The sequence below is a fragment of the Trichoderma atroviride genome, chromosome 2, assembly GCF_020647795.1.
Source record: "Trichoderma atroviride chromosome 2, complete sequence".
In the NCBI taxonomy this organism is placed as follows: Eukaryota; Fungi; Ascomycota; class Sordariomycetes; order Hypocreales; family Hypocreaceae; genus Trichoderma; species Trichoderma atroviride.
Genome location: NC_089401.1, coordinates 6,518,710 through 6,530,778, shown reverse-complemented (window position 1 = coordinate 6,530,778; position 12,069 = coordinate 6,518,710). Strand labels below are relative to the sequence as shown.

Below are 12,069 nucleotides of genomic sequence, written 5' to 3'. Positions count from 1 at the left end.
TTTTAGTCATAGTCTTTAGTTCAAGGCAAATTTGAGTTTCGGATAGGATACAGAGTATTTCTGAGAGAAGATCATTATGATTATAGTTATGAGGGGGGGTGGAATGCTATGCAAATAATATACAGTGTTAATGTTCATACAGAGGCGATGTCCAACGGTGATGCCCAAACCGTTCGCCTAAAGCAACGCTCGCTTCATGCTCTTACTCCAGTGCCGGATACTCTGGCAGTTTCCAGTTAGACGTCTTCTTATCCAAGCCCTCCATTTCGCCCCAATTGAAAAACGATGCCATCTTCGCAAACCTATGCAAGATCCAGATCCCGATACTCGTTTTCGGCGCCATCAAGTCCTCAGCCCAGTCATGGCCTCCATGCATGGAAGTTGCAACAGGCCGGAACGTTTCTTCATACGCCTTTGCTCCTTGCCTTATAGCCGCTGGAGCTGTCAAATCCTTATTCTTTAATGCTGTAGCAATCTCACCCGCCAGAACATAAGCGCCTACGAGGCCCCAGGCGCATCCATAGCCACCCGCTGTATGGCAATGAGCCGAGTCGCCAAGAAGAACGACTTGGCCCTTTGACCATGATCCCGGGGCGAGGTGGACTTCCTCGATTTTTGTGAAGTAAATATCATCCGCCTCTGGGGCATGAAGCAGTGCATCCATAAACCGGTCACACTGCCATCCACCTCCTTGATAAATGTCGGCCAGAGCTTTCTTTAATTCTTGTGTGTTTCCAGAGCTGATTGCTGCATTCAGGGCAGGCCTTTTCCCACGGAGGATCATGTATACTCGTGTAAGTTCTGGGATGTCTTTTCTTGTTCCAATGATTCGCCCCCCAGGCAAGTGGCAGAAGGTTCCTCTGTCGGAATCTTCTGGGTTGGATGGGACACTAAAGTATCCAATATGGCCTCCGCAGTCGCGTCGTGGGTCTGGAGCATCCGCACCAAGCATCATCTTGCGTGTTCTTGAACCAGTTCCATCTGCAGCGACAACAAGATCGAAATCTTCCTCACGGCCATCCTCGAAGCTGACATGAACTTTGCTGTCAGGGCCATCTCCGCTGTCCTGAGTAAAAGTTTTGATGGTCGTATTGAATAGATGCCGCACGTTTTCATGGCCTTCTGTAAGTCCGTAGAGAATCTTTACTAAATCACCTCTCATGATTTCGTACTCTGACGTGATTCCCTGTTTCCCAGAGCCACTCTTTGCGACGGGAAAGAATGCTTGGGTCCGGCCGTTGCGGTCAATCAACTGCATGCCAGGCTCGTGTACACACGCCGCCATCACAGCGGCTTCCATGCCCATTTTTTTCATCATTGGCACGCCCTTGCCGCGAAGGTCCACCTGCTGGCCCGACGCTCGCATCTTGTCAGATCGCTCAATGAGGGTAACCTGAGCACCGATGCGTGAGAGCCAGTAGGTCACGGCCGGACCTGCAACGCCGCCGCCGACAACTAAGACCTTTAAAGCAGACATGGTGATACAGCTGTGCCTTTATGACTGAGATGAAGTGTCAAGAATGAGGGCACTTGATGCCAGATTAGAAGAATAAAGTATGCTTAAAAATGATGGAGATTCGCTCTGCAGGTGATAATTGTTCCAAACATATACTGTGTGTACGATTTAGAGATATTTATACTTTATTGCTCGTTTCACGATGTAGATGCAGCCAGGCACAAAGGCCGTTATCTGATTGACGCCTCAGGCCCAGATCCAAAGCTGAACACACGCGCGGCGCAATCGACCAACTAGCGACCAGCCACGCGGACATTTCACGAGGCGCCAGGCACAAACTTGATTCCTGGTCTGGCAACTATTGCAATAACGGCAGTTGTGCGATCCTCCAACAAGGGTGAAGCCACTAGCTGCGACTCCAAGAGTACGTCATGCAATACGTGTTCCCGCTGGCGATGAGTCAAGCGCTGCTCCTCCAAGTCTTGATTATGAGTCTTGATGGTTTCGCGATGCTAGAAAGGGTCACTGAGGCGATGTTCCCGGTCATAAAAACATGCAACTCAAGTTTAGTAACGGCTGCCTATAGTCTAGACGGCGGGTAAATACACGTATGCAGGTGCCTTTTTTCGCTGTTAGTGCCATGCATATGCATCTCGGGCACGCGCATTAGACTTGGAAAAGGAGCTTGTGATATGGTTATCAGATCGATAGTGGGTCTATTAATGATCCTTCCTAGGCGAGCTGCAACAATATGCGCAGTATATGGCCATATATCATGGATCCCATATATCGTTTTATGCTTTTGTTGCGGCGCTAAACGTAAATAAGCTCGCAGATACGATCGTCCGATTACTCCTCGGTCAATGCTTAGGTAATTCACCGATTCACACCCTATTGTGTTCGGATTCTATACCTGATCGACGCTTTAACACATCCGAAGCCTGTGGAATTGGGAACCTAATTAAACAAGGGGGAAGAGGGATTAGAATCGGGCCTTTCATTGTGTGATGACTCATTAGGACTGCAATTTGTGTGTAGTCTTGACAACCTGTAAATGATCATACTCAAGCCGAGTATTGCCTCAATTAGGTCAAGGTATCCGCACTTCCTGGCATTTGGATGCAACGGCAATAAAACAAGAGAAGATGGAGATCTCGAACAAAGAGGTCAAGTGGGTATTCAAGAAGTGCTCTACTGGCGCCGGTGTTTCCGTTTTTTAGTTTTGCATCCTATTGAAGTAAGTGATGTGAAGCGAATTTGAAAGCGTATAGGAAAAAGAGAGGGCCTGCTGAGTCTTGTGACAGGAATATGCCCTCTGTTTTGTGAAACCACTCAAACCCTGCGTCACTCATGCTCTCAATGCATATATTAACACAAGCTCGTGAGCGTCGCTTCATACATCCCTGCAGAATGCGGCAATACGTATTTTCTAGCCCGAGGGGTAGGCATTGTAGTGCTCGATTGATGTCATCTCGATTATATGCGTCGCGAACTTGGTCAATGGCCAGTCTCGCCCAGAGAAACATGCCATTAGCCTTTCCAGATATCTCTTTGCTGACCACGTCTTGAATCTCCGAATGTCTTAATGTTTCAATTTTCTAGACTTGGGCCGTGATGAACGACTTGATATCTGCTTGAAGAATATCATTCGTCTTTGGGATCTTTTGCGATGAAATATGCCCTAAAACGAGATGCTACTTTCACGTATTGTGTTGGTGAGGCTTCGAAAGTGCTACCATTCGTTGAAATCTGGAAATGAGTCACCAATTAACAGCATTTCTGCTTTTTACCTTTTTTCTTAATCTATAAGGCCGGGGCAATGAAGATGCTGTATAGGGTGGAGTACAATCACGGCCACGCCTTGGAGTCGCTCTCCTACGTCTCAGTTGGGTGCGCCACCAATCATGGAGCAATGGGTTTGCTCTTAAGAAAACTTCTTTAAAGCAGAAAGCTATTGTATGCCGCGGGACTACATGCTATAAGACCGAAAACTATCATATTGCCAAATTTTCCTGGGCATCAGATAAGCAGAAGCCAGAAGTAGACGACTGAAGTTAGCAGAAGAGAAGGGTGTCAAAGGGGTAGCGAAAGTGGTAGCGCATCGTCAAATCACCACCATTGCGGAGATGCGAGAAGGATTGCGATTTCCAATCGCTCACCCGCTCCGGAGTGAAGATGTTTTCTTTGATGGTCCGCTATTCGCTACATCAAGCGCCAGAACGTCGATTAACAAGCGCAAAGCATCGTCCGATACCACTTCTGACGACCTGACCAGATCCAAGAAACGGCGGTCCAACTGTCTGTTGCTGGTTCGGAATCTGAGCGATCAGCGATCGATTGGCAAGGCCGAGCCGAGTCTATATACGCCAGGTGAGGGCTTGTGGGAAAATAAAATTTATTCCTGCCTCGTTATCTCGCCAGCCGGCCGCGTCATCAGCGATTTCAGGACTATCAAAGAGCTGCTGGAATCAATGCGAGATGCGATTAAAGCACACCAGTCCCTCTATGTAACTGGAAACATCCTTCATCGTGATATTTCTTCAAATAACATCATTATCACGGACCCTGCAACAGCAGATGGTTTCAAGGGCATGCTCATCGACCTTGGCCTGGCCAAAATCAGAGATAGCGGCCCGAGCGGAGCACGACAGCAGACCGGCACGATGCAGTTTATGGCGGTGGAAGTGCTACGCATGGTTGATCACACATATCGCCATGATCTGGAGTCTTTCTTTTATGTCTTGCTTTGGATGTGCGTACGCCAGTCATGGAGAAATAGATTTGCCGGTGAGAAGAAACCGCCTAGAGAAAACCTTCTCCGACGGTGGGAGATTGGGAGTTTTAGAGCGATTGCCCAGACTAAAATGGGCGACATGTCGGTGCATGGGCTTGAAGGGATTATGGGCGAGTTCCCAACGTCCTTGGATGTTGTTAAGCCGCTCTGCCTAAACATTAGGACAATCTTATTTGGGAACACTGCAAGTTTTTTTTTTTTTTGGGAACCCCTGTGGGGGGGCCCAGATCAGCTTTACAAGCCCATAATAGCAGCTTATGATGAGATTATCAGCAGCTTATAGATGTGATGCCGGATTGGTAAAGCTTTGGCGTATAATAATATGAAAGCGTGCTGCTGGCTAGAGCTGCTGAAGCAGTGGTTAGAAAACAGAAAACAAGCATTATAAATAGTTACAAGTAGCAAAAAGCAATAGACTCAATCAGGAGGAAATATTGCTGACTTCAGAGACCTTGCACGCATGAGCTTCTCTTAGCTAAATCATGCCTCAATCCCACTTCAGAGCCCTGCGCCGCTAATATGTAAGATTGGCTGCTCGTTTGTATAGTCACATGTTCTTCAAGACTAGAGAAAAACAGAGGCCGAAAGGGACGTCGCTATATTCACCTTGTGCCCTACGCTTATAAGTCAGAAAAGCCTCCGTAAACCTCTTGATGGACCTTGAAAATGGTCACCGGCTCCAGATTCGTGTAATTACCCCTGTGGCGTTAGCCACATCCGTGGTTGGGCTCGAAATTTCTTGGGGCGGCAGATGCATCTAGACCCAATAGCTTCACCTGAAGAGGGGGCGCTAACAGCTCTTCAGCTGGCGTTAGGTGCTTGGCTATTGACACAAGCATTGCAATAGTCTTGCGCTCCATTGCCTAATTCTGCCTGAATCTATGCGGGAGCTGCGCTAATCGTAGAAATATAGATTCAGCTACCAGGGGGAGCCCATGCAAATGGCCACTAGCTCTCTGAAGCTATCTGCGGATGCAGATGGATCGAGAACAACAACGAGGTGGCTATGGTGATTATTGTTATTATAAGGTTAAAAAGAAAATTTATCATTAGTACACAAGCAAACAGATATATATAGAGGTCGACTTGGCCATCCGCTCTCAACTTCCGTCTGTAGGCTTTTTCAAAGTAAACACAGCTCGCCGTCAACATGGTCAAGGTCAACTCCGTCGTCTCCCTCCTGGCTCTGGGCTCCGGTGCCCTCGCCTTTGAGCGCAATGCTCAGCGTGGCCTCGTTGACGAGTTCGTCACTTGCACCACCGTGCTGGGCCCCAAGTCAACCAACCACGTCCCGACGAACTGGCACTACACGACCAAGACCCTGACTTACACCGAGAAGGTCACGGTCACTCCTCACCCGACCGTCACGCCGACTAAGACGGCGACCAAGACCTTTACCAAGACCCTCTCCAAGACGGTTTCGGAGCCCACTCCTACAGATGTCGCTTCTACCACCCTCACGAGTAAGTAAACACGCATGGATCCTTGCCAATACATTTGGTCAAGCTGGGAAATGCTAACATGCGGAAAGGGACTCGCTACGCCACTGCGACAAATGTTGTTACTCAGACAGACATCACATCTGTCACCACCACCATTATAACTACGCCAACCACCACCATCCCTGCCCCCGCAGACTTCACTCCTGTCTCCCAGAACCAGGACTACGTCGCCAAGGTCAAGGCCCGCAGCGCCAAGAACCTCCTCGAGCGAGGCAAGGAGGTCGTTCAATGCAAGAAGAACCCCAAGGGCGGCCACTCTTTCGTCCCTCCTCTGTACCCCCAGTCCGTCACCTGCAACAAGCTCGTTGAGCCCGTTGTCTACAAGCGTGTCACTATCACCGCCAAGCCTCACACCGTGACTGCTGTCCCCAAGACCAAGACGGTCAGCACTACCGTCACCAAGACTCACACCGACACCATCTGGCCCGCCGATGTTACCAGCACGATTACTTTCGGCACATCGGTTACTGTCACCTCAACCATCGATTCCACTACCACCAACTACATCACCGCCTCCAGTAAGACAAATGATTTCTCTTTTGACAAATTCTTCATGTAGACTAACCTTATAAACTAGACACCGTTTCTGCTGTGGCTCCCGAGGAGACCTTCAACGCAGTCTGCGGCTCTGACAACATCATTAGCTCTGCAAACGGTGGCCGTGATATTTCCATCCAGGCCGCCTCACCAGACTACTTGTCCCTTGTCTCTGCCGCAGACTCCTACTCGTGCTGCTTGGCCTGCTTCAACACCGCGGCCTGCCGAGGCTCTTTCTTCTACCCCGGCGGTTGCTACCTGGTCGTGGACCGTGACGGTGTCTGCCATGCGAACCAGTACCAGGCTGGATCCGGATACTTCAATGAGCAAGGAACCACTGGTTCAGTTAGCAACGGCCCATGCGGCCTGCTGTCTAACCTGGGTAACCACAACAGCATCGTCTATTAATTTGATGGCATAAAGTTACGAAGATACAATTTTTTCACACATTTTCGTGGCAAATACATATAAATCTATGTGTAGAAATTATTTTTAATATACCTAGTAGAAGGCTAGATGAATACATGAATACTTCCATTTCCACAGTTCTTGCAAAAGTACTTTTAAGCTAAAAGCTCACGATAGTCGAATGGCACGAATGTAGCCTATACGCAATTAACAAGCGACTATGATATTAACAATAATACTAAACCCAACAGGGACATCATTGCGCAGAAATCGTTAGAATACAAATAGTTTAGAGGCCGTCAATCCCATTCAGCGGCTTGAATCAATGAATAGCCTGTTGAACTTTGGGATACACTCTAACCATTTCCTGATATAGCTCTGGATGATCTCTGATCATTACCTGAGGATCCCAACCAGCTGCAACAAAAATAGTGTCGATACCGCTGCCAATAGGAGTTGTGAATATGTGCCCGATCTGAAAGCCAATTAAGAATGCATAAGCCATGATAACGGCAGTATATTGTCCTTCACGATTGTATGGCGGATCAGTTTCGAGAAGGTAGAGGTAGGCGAACAGAGCGCATGCGTAGCCAATGAAAATGGCACCAAACGAGAGCACAGGTCCAACAAGGCAGTCCTATTTGTGACTGTTAGCAAGGTGCAAGGTAAATAGGATAAGATGTAGCGACTTACGTTGACAAGCGCATCGATGCCGCGATCCTTAATCATCCTCCAGGTATCCTTGGCTGAGGCAATGTATGCCTTACCGTAGAGGGCAATGTGGCAAAACGCATACCGGTTAACGAATTGTACAGCCCATTCGATGATACTAATTACACAAGTAAGGAGACAAAAGATGGCGTAGGTGATCCAGCCAGCTACACCCCCCTCGTTGGCTGCCTGTGACCGAACAACACTGCACAGCTGCTTCAGAGCCTGAATAAAGGCCACTATGAGACTTCCAAAGCAGATGGAGCCGAAACTGTAGGTCAGTGCTCTTTTGGCAGCGCCGCGAGTCGCCCTTTTTGGAAAGTTATGCGGCGAGAAGTACCACGATCCATAAACGCCAGCGATGATGGTATGGATAGTGTTTTTTAGCCACTCAGAAATCCAGAACATTGCAAACGTCACGTAAACGACAAAACCGATGACCTTGCTGCGGCTGCAGTTATTCCCCGAAACAGAGCATCGCGGATTGTCGGGCGACGGCTCATAAGAGACATAGATGGCAACGAGCGTAACCGAGAACCAGGCAGCCAATGCCGTTGCGCAAAAACCCCCAATGAGGCTCACAAGGTAAACATGGCCATATTTCTTGCTGACATCGATACTCGTCTTCAGCATCAGAGCTGAGAATGGGATCCTGCCGATCCAGGTAAAAAACGCAAATATGAGGAACGCGGCGAAGATGATGAACACTATTCCAGCAGACCAATATCCCTTGATCAAGTAGTATATTGCGGTCCCAAGCGCCCAGGCGAGGTTGAGGATGCCTGTGATCCAAATAAACTGCTTTGGGAACAGGCGCGCCAGCCAGACATATATGTACGAGAAGACGAAGGCGATAACCAGACAGAAGGCGAAGAGTATAATGGTGTTGCTGTTGAGTGAAAAGCTGTTCAAGTCGTCGTAGATGCCGTGCCCAGCGAAGCCTTTGGCGTATCCGTGAATCGAGAGGCCCGAGATGGCCACATAGCCTCCGAAAGCTGCGAGGAACTGCAACACGGACATTTATTTGTTAGAGCTATGAATCATAAGACATGACCTCTCCGATGAAGCACTTACAAGGAGGCCCGCCCACCAATCATTGAATTTGGGCTTCTCAAGCTTGAATGCGTCGTTGAAGGAGTATTTCTCGTCTTCGCCTTGAGGAGGGTTGAAGCTGTATGGCGGAGGAGGGCCGTATGGATGATCCTGGTAGCCATTCATGGGTTGCTGCTGCTGTTGGTTGCCATTATATGCTGGATTGTAGCCGCTGTTGTTATTGTTGTTGTATCCCTGATTATACTGAGCCTGGTTCTGGTAGTCGCCCTGATTCTGGCTCTGGCTCTGATGTTGATATTGCGGTTGATTCTGATGCTGGGGGTCGCCCTGCTGCCTGTATTTGTCTGCTTCACCCATCATGCATATCAAATTTATCGAGCTGTTGCTCTGGCTGAGTAGATAGAAGGACTGGCGTCCACTCTATGGCTAAAGACAGCGAGGAGGGCGGTAGAGATGTCTCAGATCATATGGACGAGGTGCAATGGAAGGGAGAAATGACGAAGGGATAAGGCAATTGAAGGGGCAAGCCAAGAGGCACCAAGGCATTTGGCCTAGGCCATTGAATTTCACGTGGAACTGCAAACAGCCGCAGGTACAGAGCTCAGCTACCACTGCAGCTGCGCTGTAAATGGATGAGGTCATGACACCGCAGCTATCAGATTAGCGGGCTCCGATCGGTAGCGGCCAGGTCCCCATTCGCTAGAATACAGCGCCTCGGAGATTTGAATGGCTGCCGCGATCGGCCTATCCGGCGCTAAAGCCGCGGTCTGGGATAGACTTTGGAGCTGCCCAGGTGGCTTGGTGTTAGCTGCTATAGGAGCCGGAAGAGGCCGCATGCAACAGTTTTTACTTGTAAATAGACGGACCAACGGACAAATGGAAAGGACCAGGATTGATAGGGGATTGATATATCTGGCATAGAGTACCCTGTACATTAAGCTGTAGCGGTTGCTCGCCATCTTCTTATCCTCGAATACATGTACCTACCTGTACACATGGATACATATCGCCATCTTCTACATGTAACCGCGCGCATCGGTTTACATGTAGTTGTAAGTATTCTATGTAATGAGAAAAGTAATATTTTTTTATATCAACTGCCTACTTATAAGATATTACGGAACGTTTATAAGCTACTTCCCGATCAATTACATAAATAATATAAGAATTTAATTGAAAGACAAATTTAGTTATTAAAAAAAACTGAAGAAATGACAAAACAGTCTGCGGAAACACAGCCATCTGTTGCGATAAGCCCAAGCCCTCCTCCCTCGTACTGAATATCAGTAGCTTGTAATTTTATGCCACCAACTTCGACGGAGATTTCGTGGTAATCAGCTTTCAGAGTTACTCGATATGTACAGTCCAACTCCCATGGAAACGCCGCAGATGAGAGTACGCTCCTGTGCGCATCGTGTGCCTTTACGATGTTGATCCTCTTATCGGCAGTGAAAGTAACGGCGTAGTAACGGTTGATTCCTTGAACTCTGATGGCTAGACCACCTGGAGCCCCCAACTTGATTGTGAAATTCGGAACTGTGATACTGTAGTTGGTCCATTCTCGCGTGCCGTAGATTATGATGCCCTCGCCTTGCCCTTGGGCAATCAGAAACGAGTATTTGCTGAAATTATCGGCGCCATTGACCCAAGCACGATGCCAGAATTCACATGGCTGCTGTCGAGGTACTCTGAGTACCATATCAGGTACGCCTTCCCAGGAAAGGCTGTCAAGCCAAACGGTACCACTATAAGGGCTTGATGAACCGGCGCTAAACACGAGACCAACCTTCTCAATAGGCTGGCTGTCCATTGAATCTGGTATTTTCCAATGTAGATAATAATACTCTCCGGGGTCAAGTAAGGTAGAACCGCCATCAACCACGACCAGTTCATCGTTCCGGCCGTATACCTTCAACCTTAGCCTGACGGTTATCTGGCCAACTCCCTCATCGCCAGTGTATACGTTTGCTCTAAGTTCCTGGCCTGGATATAGGAGCGGTGATGCCATTAACTCATAAGTCTCCATATCCAAGACCTCTTTCGGTGTAAAGGTCTGGGTAAGAACCTCAATCTGGCCCTGCTCTATCCCTAGATTTTTCACATCTATCGCCAATCTAGGGCCATGGGTGCCATTGACTCGCTGCTGCAGCACAGCTGAAGCGCCCTGCCCACTGCCAGACGGCCATGAAAGCTGAAAACCCTGGACGCTTCCTGGAAGGCTAAAGTGGAATTGCGCGTCACGCTTTGGAGGCTCAAGGTTACCTTCGCCAGCTAGTCGTCGACCGATGTTGGTTATATCATATGCAATCCGGGCAGCGTTATTGATGGAATATCCGCCATCTGCACTCGAAATGAGAGCACGGTCTGCCAATGGACCCCGCCAGTCATAGCCCCCTTGGAATGCAGAGAGGCCAAGCATGATGGCAACAAGGCAGCCCACGTTTCCCGAATTGCAGTCAGTGTCCCAGCCGCAGGTATTGATGATATGCATGGCTTCGTCAAAATCATTGCTAGCGTAAAGTACAGCCATTACCATGATGGCGTGGTTGGGGATTACATGGCAAATGCCATGAAACTTGTCGTATCCATATGACTCCTCTATACGCTGGCGGGTTTTTATCCAATCCATATCTTCTGCGGCCCATTTCCGAACGTTTCCGATTACACGAGCAACAAGAGACTCTTCAGGGATAGTTGAAAGGCCGACATCGAGAAGATGATTGATATCCTGTGATATGAAGGCTTCCGACTCCATTGCAGCCCACAATTGAGCAGCATATACAGCCTCTCCATCATGGCTAACCGAGCCAGCAGCGCGAGCAAACTTGGCTGCAAGGCTGGGATTCCCTGGAGCTACTAGAGCCCAGCCATCAATGAAGATTTGCGCACCTATTTGCTCAGCAACTGTCCGCCCATTTGTCCGTATCGCGCCACTAAGAGGTGCAGGTATGCCTCGCTTCAAATTTAAAAAGGCAGTATGTTCTGTTGACATACCCCTGCCACCCCACCAGAATATGGTGCGATTCTCAATCACATTGTTGAGCCAAGTCTTTCCAATGTCTTCAGAGGAGATATCAGGATGGCATCCATGCTCTTCTAGCGCTCGAACGAATTGAAATGTGCCAGAGACATCGTCATCGGTGACGACGAGAGGATCACCGACCTTTTCATGAACGTAGCCGCGAATATGACCGAGCTCTTCGACTATTCTCTGATGAGTCCAGTTTTCGAATGGGCGTCCGACATATACGCCGATAAGTTTCCCGAGAACTCCAGCATAGACTCTCTCCAGGTAATCGTGTGGCAGTTTTGACATTTTAGTTGTGGGGCTTGAGGCTTAGAACTCAGCTATTTCATCCGAGAACAACAGGCTGCTCTATAGACATTTGAGTACAATGAATGAGATTGAGACTGATTACGAGAACAGTCGTGTGAACGGAGACGGAGCTTATCTTCGCATTGAAGCTGTTTTTATTCTAGAATAAAGATCTGTCTGTTCCACCTCCGCACTTGCTTCCCCGCTTGCCTATATCCATGATTAATCCCGTGAAACGAGGGGCAGAGACAGCATTGCTACTAGCTACAAGTATTTTGCAGCGCCAAGTGTG

General features: G+C 48.5%; 5 protein-coding genes across 5 annotated transcripts; 2 read left to right on the top strand and 3 right to left on the bottom strand.

Annotated features, from left to right (window-relative positions):
• Positions 1–51: 51 nt before the first annotated feature.
• Positions 52–1,686, bottom strand: TrAtP1_005029 (uncharacterized protein). The gene has a single exon (XM_014084373.2). It carries the CDS (start codon positions 1,475–1,477, stop codon positions 203–205), a length of 1,275 nt encoding a protein of 424 aa, XP_013939848.1. The 5' UTR covers positions 1,478–1,686; the 3' UTR covers positions 52–202.
• A 1,896-nt stretch (positions 1,687–3,582) lies between these two features.
• Positions 3,583–4,533, top strand: TrAtP1_005028 (uncharacterized protein; the record flags this gene model as incomplete). Its single annotated transcript, XM_066112553.1, has 1 exon — positions 3,583–4,533. One exon carries the CDS (start codon positions 3,583–3,585, stop codon positions 4,531–4,533), a length of 951 nt encoding a protein of 316 aa, XP_065968638.1.
• An 844-nt stretch (positions 4,534–5,377) lies between these two features.
• On the top strand, positions 5,378–6,785 carry TrAtP1_005027 (uncharacterized protein). Its single transcript, XM_014083419.2, has 3 exons — positions 5,378–5,713; positions 5,782–6,270; positions 6,330–6,785. The coding sequence occupies exons 1-3, from the start codon at positions 5,401–5,403 to the stop codon at positions 6,695–6,697; spliced, it is 1,170 nt and encodes a 389-aa protein (XP_013938894.1). The 5' UTR covers positions 5,378–5,400; the 3' UTR covers positions 6,698–6,785.
• Positions 6,762–9,041, bottom strand: TrAtP1_005026 (uncharacterized protein). The gene is made up of 3 exons (XM_014084371.2): positions 8,483–9,041; positions 7,391–8,413; positions 6,762–7,334 (listed from the first exon to the last, which is right to left on the bottom strand). The coding sequence occupies exons 1-3, from the start codon at positions 8,819–8,821 to the stop codon at positions 7,020–7,022; spliced, it is 1,677 nt and encodes a 558-aa protein (XP_013939846.2). The 5' UTR covers positions 8,822–9,041; the 3' UTR covers positions 6,762–7,019.
• Positions 9,042–9,330: 289 nt separating this feature from the next.
• On the bottom strand, positions 9,331–11,932 carry TrAtP1_005025 (uncharacterized protein). Its single transcript, XM_014084370.2, has one exon. The coding sequence runs from the start codon at positions 11,775–11,777 to the stop codon at positions 9,648–9,650; it is 2,130 nt and encodes a 709-aa protein (XP_013939845.2). The 5' UTR covers positions 11,778–11,932; the 3' UTR covers positions 9,331–9,647.
• Between the last annotated feature and the right edge of the window lie 137 nt (positions 11,933–12,069).